Source organism: Notothenia rossii (genome assembly GCF_949606895.1).
Source record: "Notothenia rossii genome assembly, chromosome: 12".
NCBI classification, from domain to species: Eukaryota; Metazoa; Chordata; class Actinopteri; order Perciformes; family Nototheniidae; genus Notothenia; species Notothenia rossii.
This window is the reverse complement of record NC_136911.1, coordinates 1993555-2008554: the sequence shown is the minus strand read 5'-3', so window position 1 is coordinate 2008554 and position 15000 is coordinate 1993555. Positions and strand designations below refer to the sequence as shown.

General features: G+C 42.3%; 2 protein-coding genes across 3 annotated transcripts in view; one reads left to right on the top strand and one right to left on the bottom strand.

Moving 5' to 3' along the window:
• The window catches only part of gdap1 (ganglioside induced differentiation associated protein 1), a 6507-nt gene extending 6072 nt beyond the window's left edge, over positions 1-435 (bottom strand). The window contains exon 1 of the mRNA XM_079662042.1: positions 233-435. Coding sequence (XP_079518168.1) covers positions 233-391 — 159 coding nt within the window. The 5' untranslated portion in view covers positions 392-435. The remainder of the gene's footprint in view (positions 1-232) is intronic.
• Positions 436-2067: 1632 nt separating this feature from the next.
• jph1a (junctophilin 1a) overlaps positions 2068-15000 on the top strand; it is a 51608-nt gene continuing 38675 nt past the window's right edge. Inside the window, exons 1-3 of one of the 2 annotated variants that reach the window (XM_079660914.1) lie at positions 2068-2172; positions 2266-2698; positions 5499-6264. In XM_079660914.1, coding sequence (XP_079517040.1) covers positions 2320-2698; positions 5499-6264 — 1145 coding nt within the window. In that variant the 5' untranslated portion in view covers positions 2068-2172; positions 2266-2319. Of the gene's footprint in view, positions 2699-5498; positions 6265-15000 lie in introns of both variants that reach the window. The other variant, XM_079660913.1, reaches the window with a different exon arrangement.

The following is a 15000-nucleotide window of genomic DNA, read 5'->3' as shown; positions in this document are numbered from 1 at the left end:
GAAAAAGAGTGAGATTTTATTATCAATAAAGTATGAATTCTCTTCAATGAGGCAACAGTTTAACCAAGAGACACAATGGCAGTGTTCACAGGTAATAAGGAGCTCTAAATATCTACATTTCCTCAGACTAATGACACTATTTATAATGGTTTTGTTACACAGAAGGATTTAATTAGACTTCTCATAAAAGAGCTGTCCCCTGCAGAGGTGCTGAAGCGAAGAAGACCCTCACCTTCTGGGAGTTAAAGGACTGGGTCCAGTGGTACAAAGTGAGTTGCGTCCCTCTTTGTTCGGCCACTGAGGAACATCCCCGATGTGCATCTTGTTCTGGAAGCTTCTCTATCAGAGAGGCTGTCTCTTCTTGGGTTTCAGGAGGGTTTTCAAACGCCATTTTCTCCGTTAGTGTGAGTGAGGGACGAGAGAGAGGAGAGCACACCACAACACGGTGAACGAATCAAACGCCCCCTGCTGGCGGGGAGGGGAATTACACCTGCTTCTCTTTTTTTAAAACTCTTTATTTTTCATTCGACAAATATATAACACACACAAGTAGAACAAGAAAACACAAAACCGGGGACCACAATACTTCATGTTTACGCTCTTTTTTTTCCATTGTTAAATCTGCTTTTTAATAAAAAACCGTTTTGAATAGAAATGTATTTCGCAATGGGCTAAGGAAACTATAACAAAATTGTGTATTTCCATTAAAAAAAATAGGTAATATACTACAATTAATAATAACAAAATAGAAAGTGTAGGTGATATATGTTTTTAATATCTTTAAAAACTAAATATAAGAGCACATTTCAAACTTTCACATCACAGATTTTAAACATTTTAATATTTACCAGCTCCAGCTTTGCAATAAATGCATCTGGACAGCAGGGGTCGCTGTTCTCTATTTCTTCAAAGTGAGAGGAACTGTTCTGATCATCAGCTGGTGATATGTATTATAGTGAAAGTTAATTGTCTTTTCTTCAAGGCTAAGATCCATTTATATGAAACAATAATAGCACAATAACATTCATTTACATTCACAGATATAACACAGCTTATATCAAATATGTAGGATTGTATATTTAAAAACAGTATAAAAAGTTAATAAGATAAAAGAAAAATAAATCTTAATAAATACATTTAAAAAGAAAGCCTTATTCATACCACCACTGTACCATCCTTGAAAAACACAATTTCTTGAGCTTTGACCATTTTAAGTCTTTTAAAAGTATGTGTTTTATTTATAAATGTTTACATGGACTGTATTTATGTCATAAATACTTGTGTATGCTGCTCTTGCTCTTTTGCACCTTTTGCACATCATGTATTTTGTTTTTGCTATGTTTGTAAAATGTAGTTTTCTTAAGTGTTCTATGTGAGGGACTGCGGATGGAAATGAGCTCAAAGCTACATCTGGCACAGCTGTTACACATTTGAAAGTTTTAAGTGTTCATTACTGTGCATTGTCCCTGCCAAATAAACGATTAAATAAATACAAAAATACAAAAAGACAAAAATAAAATACAAAATTAAAGACATACAATACATTCTAACAATAGTGTTAGATTATTTAGGAACAATGCAGGACCATAAATCCAACATTTATCACTGCTTCCCATTTATATTTGTATTCTTATTGAGTCATTTTGAAGTCACATGGGCTTTTGCAATCATAACCAAAACACGCTGTGCACCCACTCACTGCAACAAACACTGTGTTACCTCCTGACAGTAGAAAGACTATCCAAAGATCCCAAGATGCACTAGTTTTCCTCTAATTAAATATATTGTAGTCAAAACCTTGGGAATACAATCAAACAGTATGTTGCACTATGTTTATTATTCTGTAAAACTGCAGTTAAAAATGATTGTCATTGGGATTAATGTGTAACTATGGCTTACAAGAGTATCATAAACCAATATTACAATTATTTGAGTATTGAGAGGAATTGTAATGTGAGAATTGAAAGTAAAAACATTTAAGAGAGGGAGGTTTTGGCTCTTCCCTGAGGGGGGAGGTATAGAGTTAAAAGGGGGAGGTCCTTGTATCTTGACGTTGCGATTGGCCCAGTGTCTCTCCTCGGCAGCGACTGGCCTCCTCTCTCTCCCTCTGATCAGTGGGTGAGAGAGGGGGGAGAAAGCAGCACACAGCGGAGAACCCGGCGTGCGCCTCCGGTAAAAAAAAAACCGCCCGCGTTCACACCTTCCCGCGCCGTTACGCATGTGGACGTCCAGCCTCACCCTGCTCTCTGTTTCTGCCCCTTCCAGTGGTCATCCTCTGGTCGGATCGTCCTGTGCATCTCACCTGGATCCTGACTCTGAATGACGGGCGGAAGGTTTGACTTCGACGACGGTGGCACTTACTGCGGGGGGTGGGAGGATGGAAAAGCCCACGGACACGGCATCTGCACCGGACCCAAGGGCCAGGGCGAGTACGCGGGGTCCTGGTCCCACGGATTCGAGATAGTGGGGGTGTACACCTGGCCCAGCGGGAACACCTACCGGGGCTACTGGTCCCAGGGGAAGCGGCATGGACTCGGTGTGGAGAATAAGGGGAAGTGGATGTACCGCGGGGAGTGGAGTCATGGCTTTAAAGGGAGATACGGGATCCGCCAGAGCCACAACACACCTGCGAGATACGATGGCACCTGGAGCAACGGGCTGCAGGACGGGTACGGGATCGAGACCTACGGAGATGGCGGTGAGACATCCTTAATGTGTGTGTATGTGTGTGTGTCGCTTTAACAGCTGATGTGAGGATGCTCATGGAGATGCATCATGAGTCTGATATGATCTGTGTTGATATGGCGCACTGCGCAGTGGTCAAGCATCATCATGTACCCCCCCTTCCCTAAAATATGACTTCTTTCTTATCACTGTGTTTACTCGCTGATACAGATTCATGTAATGGGTCCTCTTCCAATGCTCCTCTCGTTTGGCAGCTACCGGTTGCTGCTCATATGACAGAGGGAGGGGGGTGGCTCCATGCCCCGGATAGTTTGAAATCAGAGCAAATCAGTCTGTTTGGAGCCAATAATAGCCAGAGTATCACCTCCTCCTCTATCATTTCACACTCAGCTGCAATGACACACCTCTTAAAGTGAAGCTTTTGAATGAATGCTAACATTTCCAAAGATTGATTTGAGATGGTGCCTCTTTTAAAGATAGTTCAGAGGTGTTTTCACTGGGGATGCACCATATGGATGTCTTTTAAGCCAATACTACCTGATCCTCATGGTTTATATCAATAACCTGTAACTTCACATGATTGTGGTTTAAAAACATGAAGCTTATCATGCACACCTGAAATGTGGGATTGAATATCCCATAACTCTAACTGACGTGTTGTTAACGCAAGGAAAACAAAGAAATTGCATTTATTGTTACACTGCAACATAAATCGATATACACTGTAAGACATGTCAATGTATTAAATACCCAATAATACGGCTTGGTCTGCAGATAACAGACAATCATTTAGTAGACTGACCCTATAATGTCATTGTAAACAACTTTTTTTTGTACATGCATCCCCATTTACTCCCAAATAGATTATGTTTATGATCATTTATTGGTACTATATTGTACATCCCTAGTTTATACACCTTGGATGCATTTTCTGATTTTCTACATCACTTTTTAAACTTAAGAGCTTTCCACTGTGCTGAAAAAACACATACATCTGTCATCCATGATTCAACCAAGTGAGAGGTCAGTGAAAGGGTGTGTCCACAGCCTGTATTAGACCTGTGTGTTCAGAAACAGCCGGTATCACAGACTCTAAACACACTACACACACACAGTCCTTTCTGGTTATGAAACCTCTTAAGTCTTTGGGCGATTTGTGAGCATCCTCTCCTGACGGGGCCCGTATGCTGCACAGTAAATGCCTCACATATGATGGCTGCAGAGGGTCGGGCTTGTGCAATCAGCTGATCCAGAGGCAGAACATCTGGCTGTCTGACCCCGAACATCCTGATAAGTTGATCTGCAGGGTCACCCAGCGCAGAGCCAGCCTGTTAATCTCGCCCTGTTGATCCTCGCCGAGTCCTGCCCGCCTCGTGTATCGCTTTCTCTTTGAATCTCCCCATTATGGATTATTTAATTGTTTTGCTCAATGAGATTGGAGCGCCGGCTTAACGGGCCTTTCTTATTACTCGGATCATGGTTGTAATACGACGCTCTGAAGAAGCTACAGTAGGACAGCACATGCTCACTGGGCTCAGCGGCACATTAATGAAGTATTGCTCTCATTATGTGACTCATAGCAACTCCTGGTCGTCACAGACAAGCGGCGGCTGTCCATGGGGGAGTTATTGGCCGCCTGAAAATAGGCCCCGAGCTGAGTGATTCACATTCATCCCAAGTGATCCTCAGTATCAGTACCTTAATCAAATCTCTGTGATTGAGTTATGCTCACAGTCCCAGATCTGAAGGGAAGGAGAGAAAACATTTCATTAGCCGACATCCTCCGCTGCAAGGCTCCTCTCAAAGACTGGTGTGGAGGATATCTGGCCAGAGGAAACAGACAAACCTTCTTCATCAAAAGGAATTGAAACTTGGTGTCACTTAAAAGGTTGATTCTACCCTGGAACGAGTTGAAAGCATTCGTATAATAGGTTAAGCTATTGAGATAATCCAATAATCTGAAGTTATCAGTGACACTTGAAGTAGCTTCATGTATTTAAAGCAAATAGACATTTTGATTTCATTTAGAGAATATAGTGTAACATATGAAGTAACATGTAAACAATACAGTTATGTAAAAGTTGCATGAAAACTTAGAATTGAGCACAGAAGTTAAAGCTAAAAGTAATGACAAAGAAGTTCAAATGATGAGCATAGTAGGATACTCAGTGGCTGTTAACCCTTCCATAAATAGCTAGCCTAAAATAGTTAGTTAAAAATAATAAACAGTTGTAAATAGTTTTTTTTGAAGTAGTGGATAAACAGTTGAAGAGATAAAGTTGAAAAATTTAGACAAAATAAATTGATTGAAAGTTAAAAAAAAGTTGGTGGTAATATCTTTTTATGCTGTGTCGTACCAGCTGATGCTAACTGTCTTTGAAGAAGTCCCACTCCATGCTTTATTAAACACTTTTAAAGGGGTCATAAGGTCAACATTTTGAAACCCATCAGTAAGTGTAGTGTTGTAACTAATCTGATCCCCATGTCTCCTCTCCTCAGGTACCTATCAGGGTCTCTTTGCTTGTTTCATGACAATTTCTTTATGGTTTTCAAAAGTATTCACATGAACAACTTGAGAAGGAAAACTCATTGAAACATGTGAGTAGAAGTCACACTCAATGCTTCATTAAAGGGTCATAAGGTCAACATTTTGAAAGCCATCAGTAAGTGTAGTGTTGTAACTAATCTGATCCCCATGTCTCCTCCTCCTCAGGTACCTATCAAGGGGTCATAAGGTCAACATCCATCAGTTAAAAACCATCAGGAAGTGGTGTAGTTGTGACTAATCTGATCCCCATGTCTCCTCTCCTCAGGTACCTATCAGGGTCAGTGGATGGGGGGGATGCGACACGGTTACGGCGTGCGTCAGAGCGTCCCGTACGGCATGGCGACTGTTATCCGCTCTCCTCTGCGCACCTCCTTGGCCTCGCTTCGCTCCGAGCAGAGTAACGGCAACGTGCTGCAGGACCTCTCCACGCCCGGCGACGCGCCCGCAGGAAGTCGCGGCGGCTTCGTGCTGAACTTCCACTCCGACAGCGAGGTCGTCACCAAGAAGAAGGGCCTCTTCCGTCGTGGATCGCTGTTCGGGAGCCTCCGGCAGCTCAGGAAGTCTGACTCTCGGACGTCCATCTCCAGCAAACGCAGCTCCGCGAGAAGTGACGCCGCAATGAGTCGCATCAGCTCAAGCGACGCCAACTCCACCATCTCTATCGGTGACGGAGAGCTGCCGGACGACGATTTACCGCTGGAGGACCACGTGGATGCCACCACCACAGAGACCTACATGGGCGAGTGGAAGAACGACAAGCGGAACGGATTTGGAGTTTCGGAGAGATCCAACGGGATGAAGTACGAGGGGGAATGGCTGAACAACAAGCGCCACGGGTACGGGTGCACGGTTTTCCCAGACGCCACCAAAGAAGAAGGGAAGTACAAAAATAACGTGCTGGTGCGTGGAATAAGGAAGCAGTTGATTCCTCTTAAAAACCCCAAAACCAAAGAGAAGGTGGACCGAGCCGTGGAGGCGGCGCAGAGAGCGGCAGCCATCGCCAGGAGTAAAGTGGAAATAGCTGCTTCCAGGTAATAATAATAATACATGACACTTATGTAGCGCTTTTCTAAAAACGCAAAGACGCTTTGACAGAGAATCAAATTAAAAACAAAAAGGTGGGGTTGGTAAGAATGGAGAAACCAGCTCGAGTGCACTAGAGTTTGAAAATACACAACCGAAAGAAATCTGCCACTTCCTCACAGTGCCCCTCCTCCAACACACACGAACGCGCACATGACCAATGAGGGCACGAGATAAGTTTGTGCACAGATGGAAGGCTGACAGGCAGGTAGGCCATCCAGTTACTTTAGCCGGCTCAGATGATTGGTCGTGCTTTTTACAGCGCTACGGCTTCCAGAGATGAAATGTTTTGATGTATATATTGTCAAAGCATTTCATTTATTCATTGCTATCGGGACGTTAAGAGCATTCAATGGAATATAACAACAAGTGTTTCTGAAGTGAATTACCTACCCCACCTTTAAGAGACAAATGAAAACAGAAAAGAGGGCGGGGGGGGGGGGGGGGTCAGAGGTTGAATGCAGTGTTGAACAGGTGGGTTTTGAGGGATTTTTTGAATGCGGTGAGAACGGAAGATTCTCTGGTGTGTGTGTGTGTGTGTGTGTGTGTGTGTGTGTGTGTGTGTGTGTGTTTTTGTATGTGTGTGTGTGTGTGTGTGTGTGTGTGTGTGTGTGTGTGTGTGTGTGTGTGTGTGTGTGTGTGTGTGTGTGCGTGTGTGTGTGTGTGTTTGTTCATTCACGCTGCTGTGGGTGTGTGTGTGTGTGTGTGTGTGTGTGTGTGTGTGTGTGTGTGTGTGTGTGTGTTCATTCACGCTGCTGTGGGTGTGTGTGTGCTGTGTAAACACATTAAAGAGTGAAAGGGTGAACATCCTGATTGAACAGTGTGTTTGACAAATGGTCTCTCAGTGAAAGTGGAGTCAGCTTTTAACCTTTACACATCATCAGCGTTTTGATAATCCTTGAAAAAGCTTCTGTTTCCATTCTTTGTACGACACGATACGATAACACTTTATTGGTTAAATCAAGTCTGAAATGTGACTGGCACCACAGCAGCTCCGTGTGTAACATCAACAGACGGATATCAAGACACAAGACATGACAAACAAACAACAAACATTTAACATAACAGCACGATCACTGAGAGACAACCAGTATGTGTGTGTGTGTGTGTGTGTGTGTGTGTGTGTGTGTGTGTGTGTGTGTGTGTGTGTGTGTGTGTGTGTGTGTGTGTGTGTGTGTGTGTGTGTGTGTGTGTGTGTGTGAGTCATATTTGTACCTTTTGTGTTCAGTGTAATCCATACCTGTGTCCACGCCAAGTGCGTCTCGTGTGCCCAATAACGACTTGTTCTCGTCCTGCCAAGTGCTGCTCTGATGTGGCATCTGCTCTTTAACAGGTGGAGGAGATGTGACCTTTTCTTTTAAAGCCTCCCTCCGACTAGGACACAGTTCAGCGTACGCGGCAGCGCTTTGCTCTCATAGCACTGTGAGGGTGTGTGTACATGCTGGGAAAAGGTCTCGCGTGTTTCCATTTTTGTTTCCAGAGGTGCTCACGAATTTGCAATCATAGAAACATCTGAACAAGCATTTAGGTTATACGTTAAATCCATTGTTCACTGTATTCCTGCTGCACACATATATGAAAACACAGTCAATGGATCCACGAAAACAAACACAAGCATTGGTCGTCCCAAAGTGATAACGAGTCAATCAGATAATTTAAAGAAACGTAATTAAATATAATTGAACTTTTATCAATTAAACAGTCAATTAGTCTTTTAGTCTCACCAACAAACTGTACATTTTTCAGCATTTCTCAGACTGAATATTTATCAATTTGTTAATATTGTCGCAACAACATCGTTATGGGGAAATGCAAGTCTGCGTCCAAATGGTTGGAAGATAGGGAGGAAGGACAATCAATACTGTATATAGTCAATGTGAGGTCAAGTGTGTCGCCAAGGTAACCGGGTAGAACTCCAAGTGGCGATGAGGTCTTAAAATGTTTGGAAAGGGTCTTAAAAAAGGTCTTAAAAGGTCTTCCTGCATACAATCTGGAGTTGGATTTTTAGACTCTATAAGAAACTGTCTTTTTTATAATATCCAAACCTTCTTTTCAATATAATTCCTCTCCAACGAGCAGTAGAAAAATGCTATATCCTATTGCACACTATGGTAGTCAATTAAGTAATTCAAAGTAATATTACATTACATGTCACTTGTTAGACGCTTTTATCCAAAGAGACTTACATACTCAATACTGTGGACAATCCCCACAGGAGCACTTTGGGGTGAAGTGTCTCAGGGACACAACGACATGCTGACTGCAGTGGGGTTTGAACCTGTGACCCCCTGATCCCAACACCAACGCACAATCCACTGCACCACACGCCTCATTAATATACATAATGAACTATAATAACTTTCATCAGTTAATCATTAGTATGTAATCATGCTGTGCACAGCTTCACGTGGGTGTAATATAATTATACAATACATAATACATAGTAAAGTCACTTTAGCTTGTTAGCATGCTAATATTTAGCACTGAACACATTGTTTTTTTTGTCAAGTACTGCAAACATTTAAGTTTGATATGAGAATGACGTTGGTTGAAAAGGTAAAGGGATGGTCAAAGCTAACATGTATCCTGTTGGGAACATTCAAATATTTACCAGATGTCATCAATCCAATGAGGCGCAATAGAAAGATTCAGCGGCTCATCGAAGTGATCGTGATTCATCCTCTGGGGACCATGCATATCTGCAGAAAATCCATCTCGTAGACATTGGTTTCAATATTGTGGAGAAAATAAATGAGATTACTTTCCCTAAGCCTTTACAGCAGTGGAGGAAATGCAGACTATGAGTAAGGTTTTTAATATCCAGGCATTCATTTCAATATAATTCCTCTCCTCAAGGGAGCGGGAGGAAAAGCTATATTCTGCAGATTTCACAGATATAAGAAAAATATGACATAAGGTAGATTTAACATGCTTAGTACCAAATCTCCTGCATACTGTATTTTCTCCACAGATTACACCCATGATACTATAAGTCTGTGTGAGAACATGGATGAATATAGATAGAGCCGTCTCTCTGTCTGTGCATCAGAGCATCAATTTACTGCAGATTGAAACACACGACTGGAGTAAGTGATCAAATGACCGCCTGCTCCTCCATCGTGTGCTGCTCTGAAGTCTTTCTGTGATACAAACCAAAGGCAGAGTGTGGCCGTCGTGCGTAAGCAGGTTATGTAAGTCTCATTATTCAGTGCATGGCAAAAGATGCACTCGTATCGATCCAGCTCCGGTCATGTGACTCTCTCTATGGATGTGGAGCGGAGAGAGGAAAGGGATTAGAGAGAGAGAGAGAGAGGAGAGAGAGAGGAGAGAGAGAGAGGAGAGAGAGAGAGAGAGAGAGAGAGAGAGAGAGAGGAGAGAGAGGAGAGAGAGAGAGGTGAGAGAGAGAGGAGAGAGAGAGAGGAAGAGAGAGAGGACAGATAGGAGAGAGAGAGGAGAGAGAGAGAGGGAGAGAGAGAGAGGAGAGAGAGAAGAGAGAGAGAGGAGAGAGAGAGAGAGGAATGGTGATTGGATAAGAAGGGGGAAGCAGCAATTTGCTGAGCAAGACGTTTGTGAGGAGTCTGCAGCGAGCAGACATGAGAAGAGTTTTATAAAACACCCTCCATGGTGAATTACTGGGCAGAATATCCCATCATGCTCAGCCAATCAATAGAGAGTGATGAGGTGGAGTGAGTTCTGCCCTCCCATTCACTGTTATCTATGTAAAATGGACTTACACACGCACACACACACACACACACACACACACACACACACACACACACACACACACACACACACACACACACACACACACACACACTCAGTGTCCAGTGTGTGTGAGGCCTGTATACTGAGATAAGTGACTGTGCCATTACCGGGTCATGATGCCTTTCCCACAAAGCCTTTTTGTTGCAGCTGAGCTTGGAGGTGTTTAATCGGCTATCGCAGAACAGCAGGGGTCCTAAAGAGACGTGTGTGTTAAAGTGACCCGTACAGAACTAAAAGGTTGCATATTGGTGACTTTTTGCACCAAAATGAGCACGTCAAAGATGGTTGGAAAATGCAGGAAAATGCTCAAAATGACAGACTTTCAGATTACCTGTAGACTTTTTGTTTTCAAGATTCAAGGCTTTAGTGTCATGTGCACAGAAAGTCACAGGCTCCTCCAACAGAGCAACGTGAATATATAAAGGAAATAAAACTGATAAAATAGTGCAAAATTGTTTGGTGTTTCACAATTAAACTTAGCAAACGCGTCGGGAATAGCTGGTTTAAAAGGCTGCTTATTTCTCAAATCAAATCGACTGATTGTTTAAAGTGGACCTATCATGCTATATTTGACAAATATATTGTAGGGCCACACAATACAGGTTAGCTCTGAGTGTTAGCGAGGCTTGCTAATGTAAACAAAGACGAGATTACGTCCAAAACACGTCAGGCACTGTTTCTGATAGCAACTCTCTGTGGGTCCGCTGCCGATTATTCCGGGCTGACGTCAGCTCGGATGGAATCTGTATCCGCTCGTTGTACACCCGTTTTTAGAGATTTGGGTACGGAGGAACAGAGAGAGGGTTTTATTTTCTGACGCTGCGTGAGTTCCCCGACGTACCGGGGACACATTGATGTAGAGAAGACATCACAAAGTGCATTTTGCATGATAGGTCCCCTTTAAACAGTGGAAACGAAACAAAGACAATTCTTATTCTGGTTTCTTTGTTGAATTCATGTGTTTTTTACAATGATCTTCAACATAAAATAAATAAAATGTTCCTTCTGTCGATGGAGTCTGGTGGCTTTAAGGAGAGCATATCTATTTTATGTTTATAAATTATAATAACTGTCCAAATCCCTGTGGATTTTATTCATTCGAAATATGGAAATTGGCAAGAATTAGCATGTTGAAAGACTATAAATAACGTCACTACTGCAAAACTCGATTGTCCGGGAATTAATGCATGTTGTTGTCTTTCTCGCTAAAGACAAAAGCCAGATATAAGTTGGTTTTAATCCTGTTTGAAAAGAGCTTTAGTGTAAATGTACATATCTCTCATCTCGGATTCAGTTGATTAAGCTGCACACTGCGACTGCTGTGTGTCTGTGTGTGTGTGTGTGTGTGTGTGTGTGTGTGTGTGTGTGTGTGTGTGTGTGTGTGTGTGTGTGTGTGTGTGTGTGTGTGTGTGTGTGTGTGTGTGTGTGTGTGTGTGTGTGTGTGTGTGTGTACACTGCAGCATTCATTCAAGATTCAAGGCTTTTATTGTCATGTGTACATAATGTAGCTACAGTGTAGATATATCAATGCAGACCTGAGGTCACAGGCTCCTCCCACAGTGCAACATGCAGACAAACATAGATTGGTTTTTGAAAAAGACCAAAAAGTGACTCAAAAAGGTCTAGAAATCGGCACCAAATGGACTGCAAAGAGAGGCTGAACAGCTTTGTAGTCGGTGTGGACACTCATACTGCGTAGCCTATCAAATGGTACTTTTTCAGTATCGTTAAGCATCTTTTATATATTTTCTGTTCATGGGAAACTGTCCGTTTATGAATGAATTACAGGAACATAGGTACGGTTGCATGATCAAGTGGATGTGTGTGTGTGTGTGTGTGTGTGTGTGTGTGTGTGTGTGTGTGTGTGTGTGTGTGTGTGTGTGTGTGTGTGTGTGTGTGTGTGTGTGTGTGTGTGTGTGTGTGTGTGTGTGTGTGTGTGTGTGTGTGTGTGTGTGTGTGTGTGTGTGTGTGTGTGTGTGTGTGCAGCAGGGAAGATATTTATATGATGCTTATTTTTTCTTTTCAGCAACAGTTGAGACTGATGATATTCAGGAGTGTTCAGTGTTTACCATCATCACAGATGTTACTGCTGTCACACACATGATCAGATGTGTATTCAATTAGCAAATAGGACATTAGGTTAAAGGTCCATATTCCAAATGTTATGAGAGCCAAACGTCTCTGGTTTCAGCTGTGAATATTTAACTAATACAACTCCTTAAAAACTACATGAATGTATTGTTTTAGAGTCAATCTCTTGATTTGTAATCCTTGAAATATGTGTTAGGGTCGCAAACTGGGGAATTTCTCAGTATTTAAAGAAATGTTCTCTTTTTAAACGACTGTTTTACCGTATGAATAATGTTAATGATGTGAACCTGGTTGCTGTTAACTTACATTTGATTAATTTATTGAGGAATTTGGCTTAATGTATTAAATATATCGAATGATTGGCTTTTATTTAAGTATTTTCCCTAATTAAAATATTGTATTTATTGTAAGCTATATATTTAGGGTTTGATATACTGTATATTTTTTCATACTTCTTTCTGAATTAAATATTTGCACAACATAAATCAATAATAATAATTTCCTGAAACAGGGATATACTTTCTGACTTCAAATAAAGTCAATAAAAAAAGTAATAAAAATAAACTGTACATTTTATTTGTAAAATGTTAAGTGCATGTGCTCTCAGACACACACTGAGAAACACTTACAAACTATCTATATGCATGCCCTTAATCAGAACTCACCTCTCCACACACACACACACACACACACACACACACACACACACACACACACACACACACACACACACACACACACACACACACACACACACACACACACACACACACACAGGACAGACATACAGTGAGAGTGCATGGTGTGTGTGTGTGTGTGTGTGCTGTGTTGCGTGTCAGCAGTGAGTACTGACTAAATAAGGCAAGGCATCAGTTGGCTTATCAGCAGCAGCCAGGAATATATACCCGTCCCACCACTGATATAGCATCCCGCCATCTCACACACACTATCATCTCTCCTGAATGTGTGTGCGTGTGCATGGACACACAAACGGGAGGGAAACATTTAAAGAGAATGGGAGAACCGGTGTGTGTGGATGTGAGAGACAAGATAGGGTTGCTATCGTTCTGGCAGGAGAACAGAGGAAGTGTGTGTGTGTGTGTGTGTGTGTGTGTGTGTGTGTGTGTGTGTGTGTGTGTGTGTGTGTGTGTGTGTGTGTGTGTGTGTGTGTGTGTGTGTGTGTGTGTGTGTGTGTGTGTGTGTGTGTGTGTGTGTGTGTGTGTGTGTGTGTGTGTGTGTGTGTGTGTGTGTGTGTGTGTGTGTGTGTGTTTGACCTCAGACTCTCAGCACCTGCCCTTTTTGGAGAGTTATAGATCAGCCTGTGTTACAACATGAGAACAAAATAATCCCAACCCGAAGTCCATCATGGCCGATTTCATTGAGGGGGGGTCGACGACTTATTTTTGTGGTGCAGGAATGAGTCCTAGAGCCTGAAATCACTGCCACCGTCACCACCGCTAAGCTAAAGGAGGCTAATGTAAGGCTATAAAGGAACTACAGCACGGTCACATGACTTCACGTCACCACCGCTAAGCTAAAGGAGGCTAATGTTGGGCTATAAAGGAACTACAGCACTGTCACATGACTTCACCACCGCTAAGCTAAAGGTGGCTAATGTTGGGCTATAAAGGAACTACAGCACGGTCACATGACTTCACGTCACCACCGCTAAGCTAAAGGAGACTAATGTTGGGCTATAAAGGAACTACAGCACGGTCACATGACTTCACGTCACCACCGCTAAGCTAAAGGAGGCTAATGTTGGGCTATAAAGGAACTACAGCACGGTCACATGACTTCACGTCACCACCGCTAAGCTAAGAGGCTAATGTTGGGCTATAAAGGAACTACAGCACGGTCACATGACTTCACGTCACCATCGCTAAGCTAAACGAGACTAATGTTGGGCTATAAAAGTGGCTAATGTTGGGCTATAAAGGAACTACAGCACGGTCACATGACTTCACGTCACCATCGCTAAGCTAAAGGCGGCTAAAGTTGGTCTTGGTGATGTTTAGTCGTCTCATTTAGACACTTGTTAGCAACCTCCGTTTTGAAATTCACCAGTGGGTTTGATTTCCGTACTGGTCCCTCCTCCTATGGAGTTTTTTATGAAGTGGCGCCACACACCTTCCATGAGTATGTCAAGTTAGTTCTTTTATGAAGTGACAAAATGTACAGTAGCAAATGTAACTGTAACTGTGGGAAGGCCTGCCAACCTTCAGACTATTATACCGTATATTTATCCTCCTCATGTCTCATATGTAAGGCCATGGTGTGGGGTAACACAACATTTACTGCTGACTGAATCAAATGGCACACACATGCTGCACACACACACTGAAGAATAACCGGCCACATGTGCCTCATGTTATCCGTATCAGTGACATTAATGGCCTGCGTCATTGCCAGCTAGTACATAAAAAAGAACTAAAAATAATGGAGCTGATGCAATGGGCCGTGCATCATGAGTTAGACTTCCAACGACCCTCAGAGAAATCAAATTACAGTGTGTGCACGTAATCTTATGCTTACTTTCAACATGTGGTCATGTGAGGGAGAGATGTCAGGGACGCAGAATACGAAATTATTTAATGCAGAGTGAAAGTTAAGTTATAAAATAAAAGCAAGTACAAAAATACAAATCCTTTTAGAATAGAACAAATGTAATGAAATGTATGAATTATGTTCAAAATAAAAACGCTTTTCGTCTGTTATACAGGGGACCAAATTCTTCATCGAAACAGAAGACTATTGTTTTGTTATTATTCTTTTTGCTTATGCTAACATTAGCATTTTGCTTACTGCACCACTGTACCTAAGCG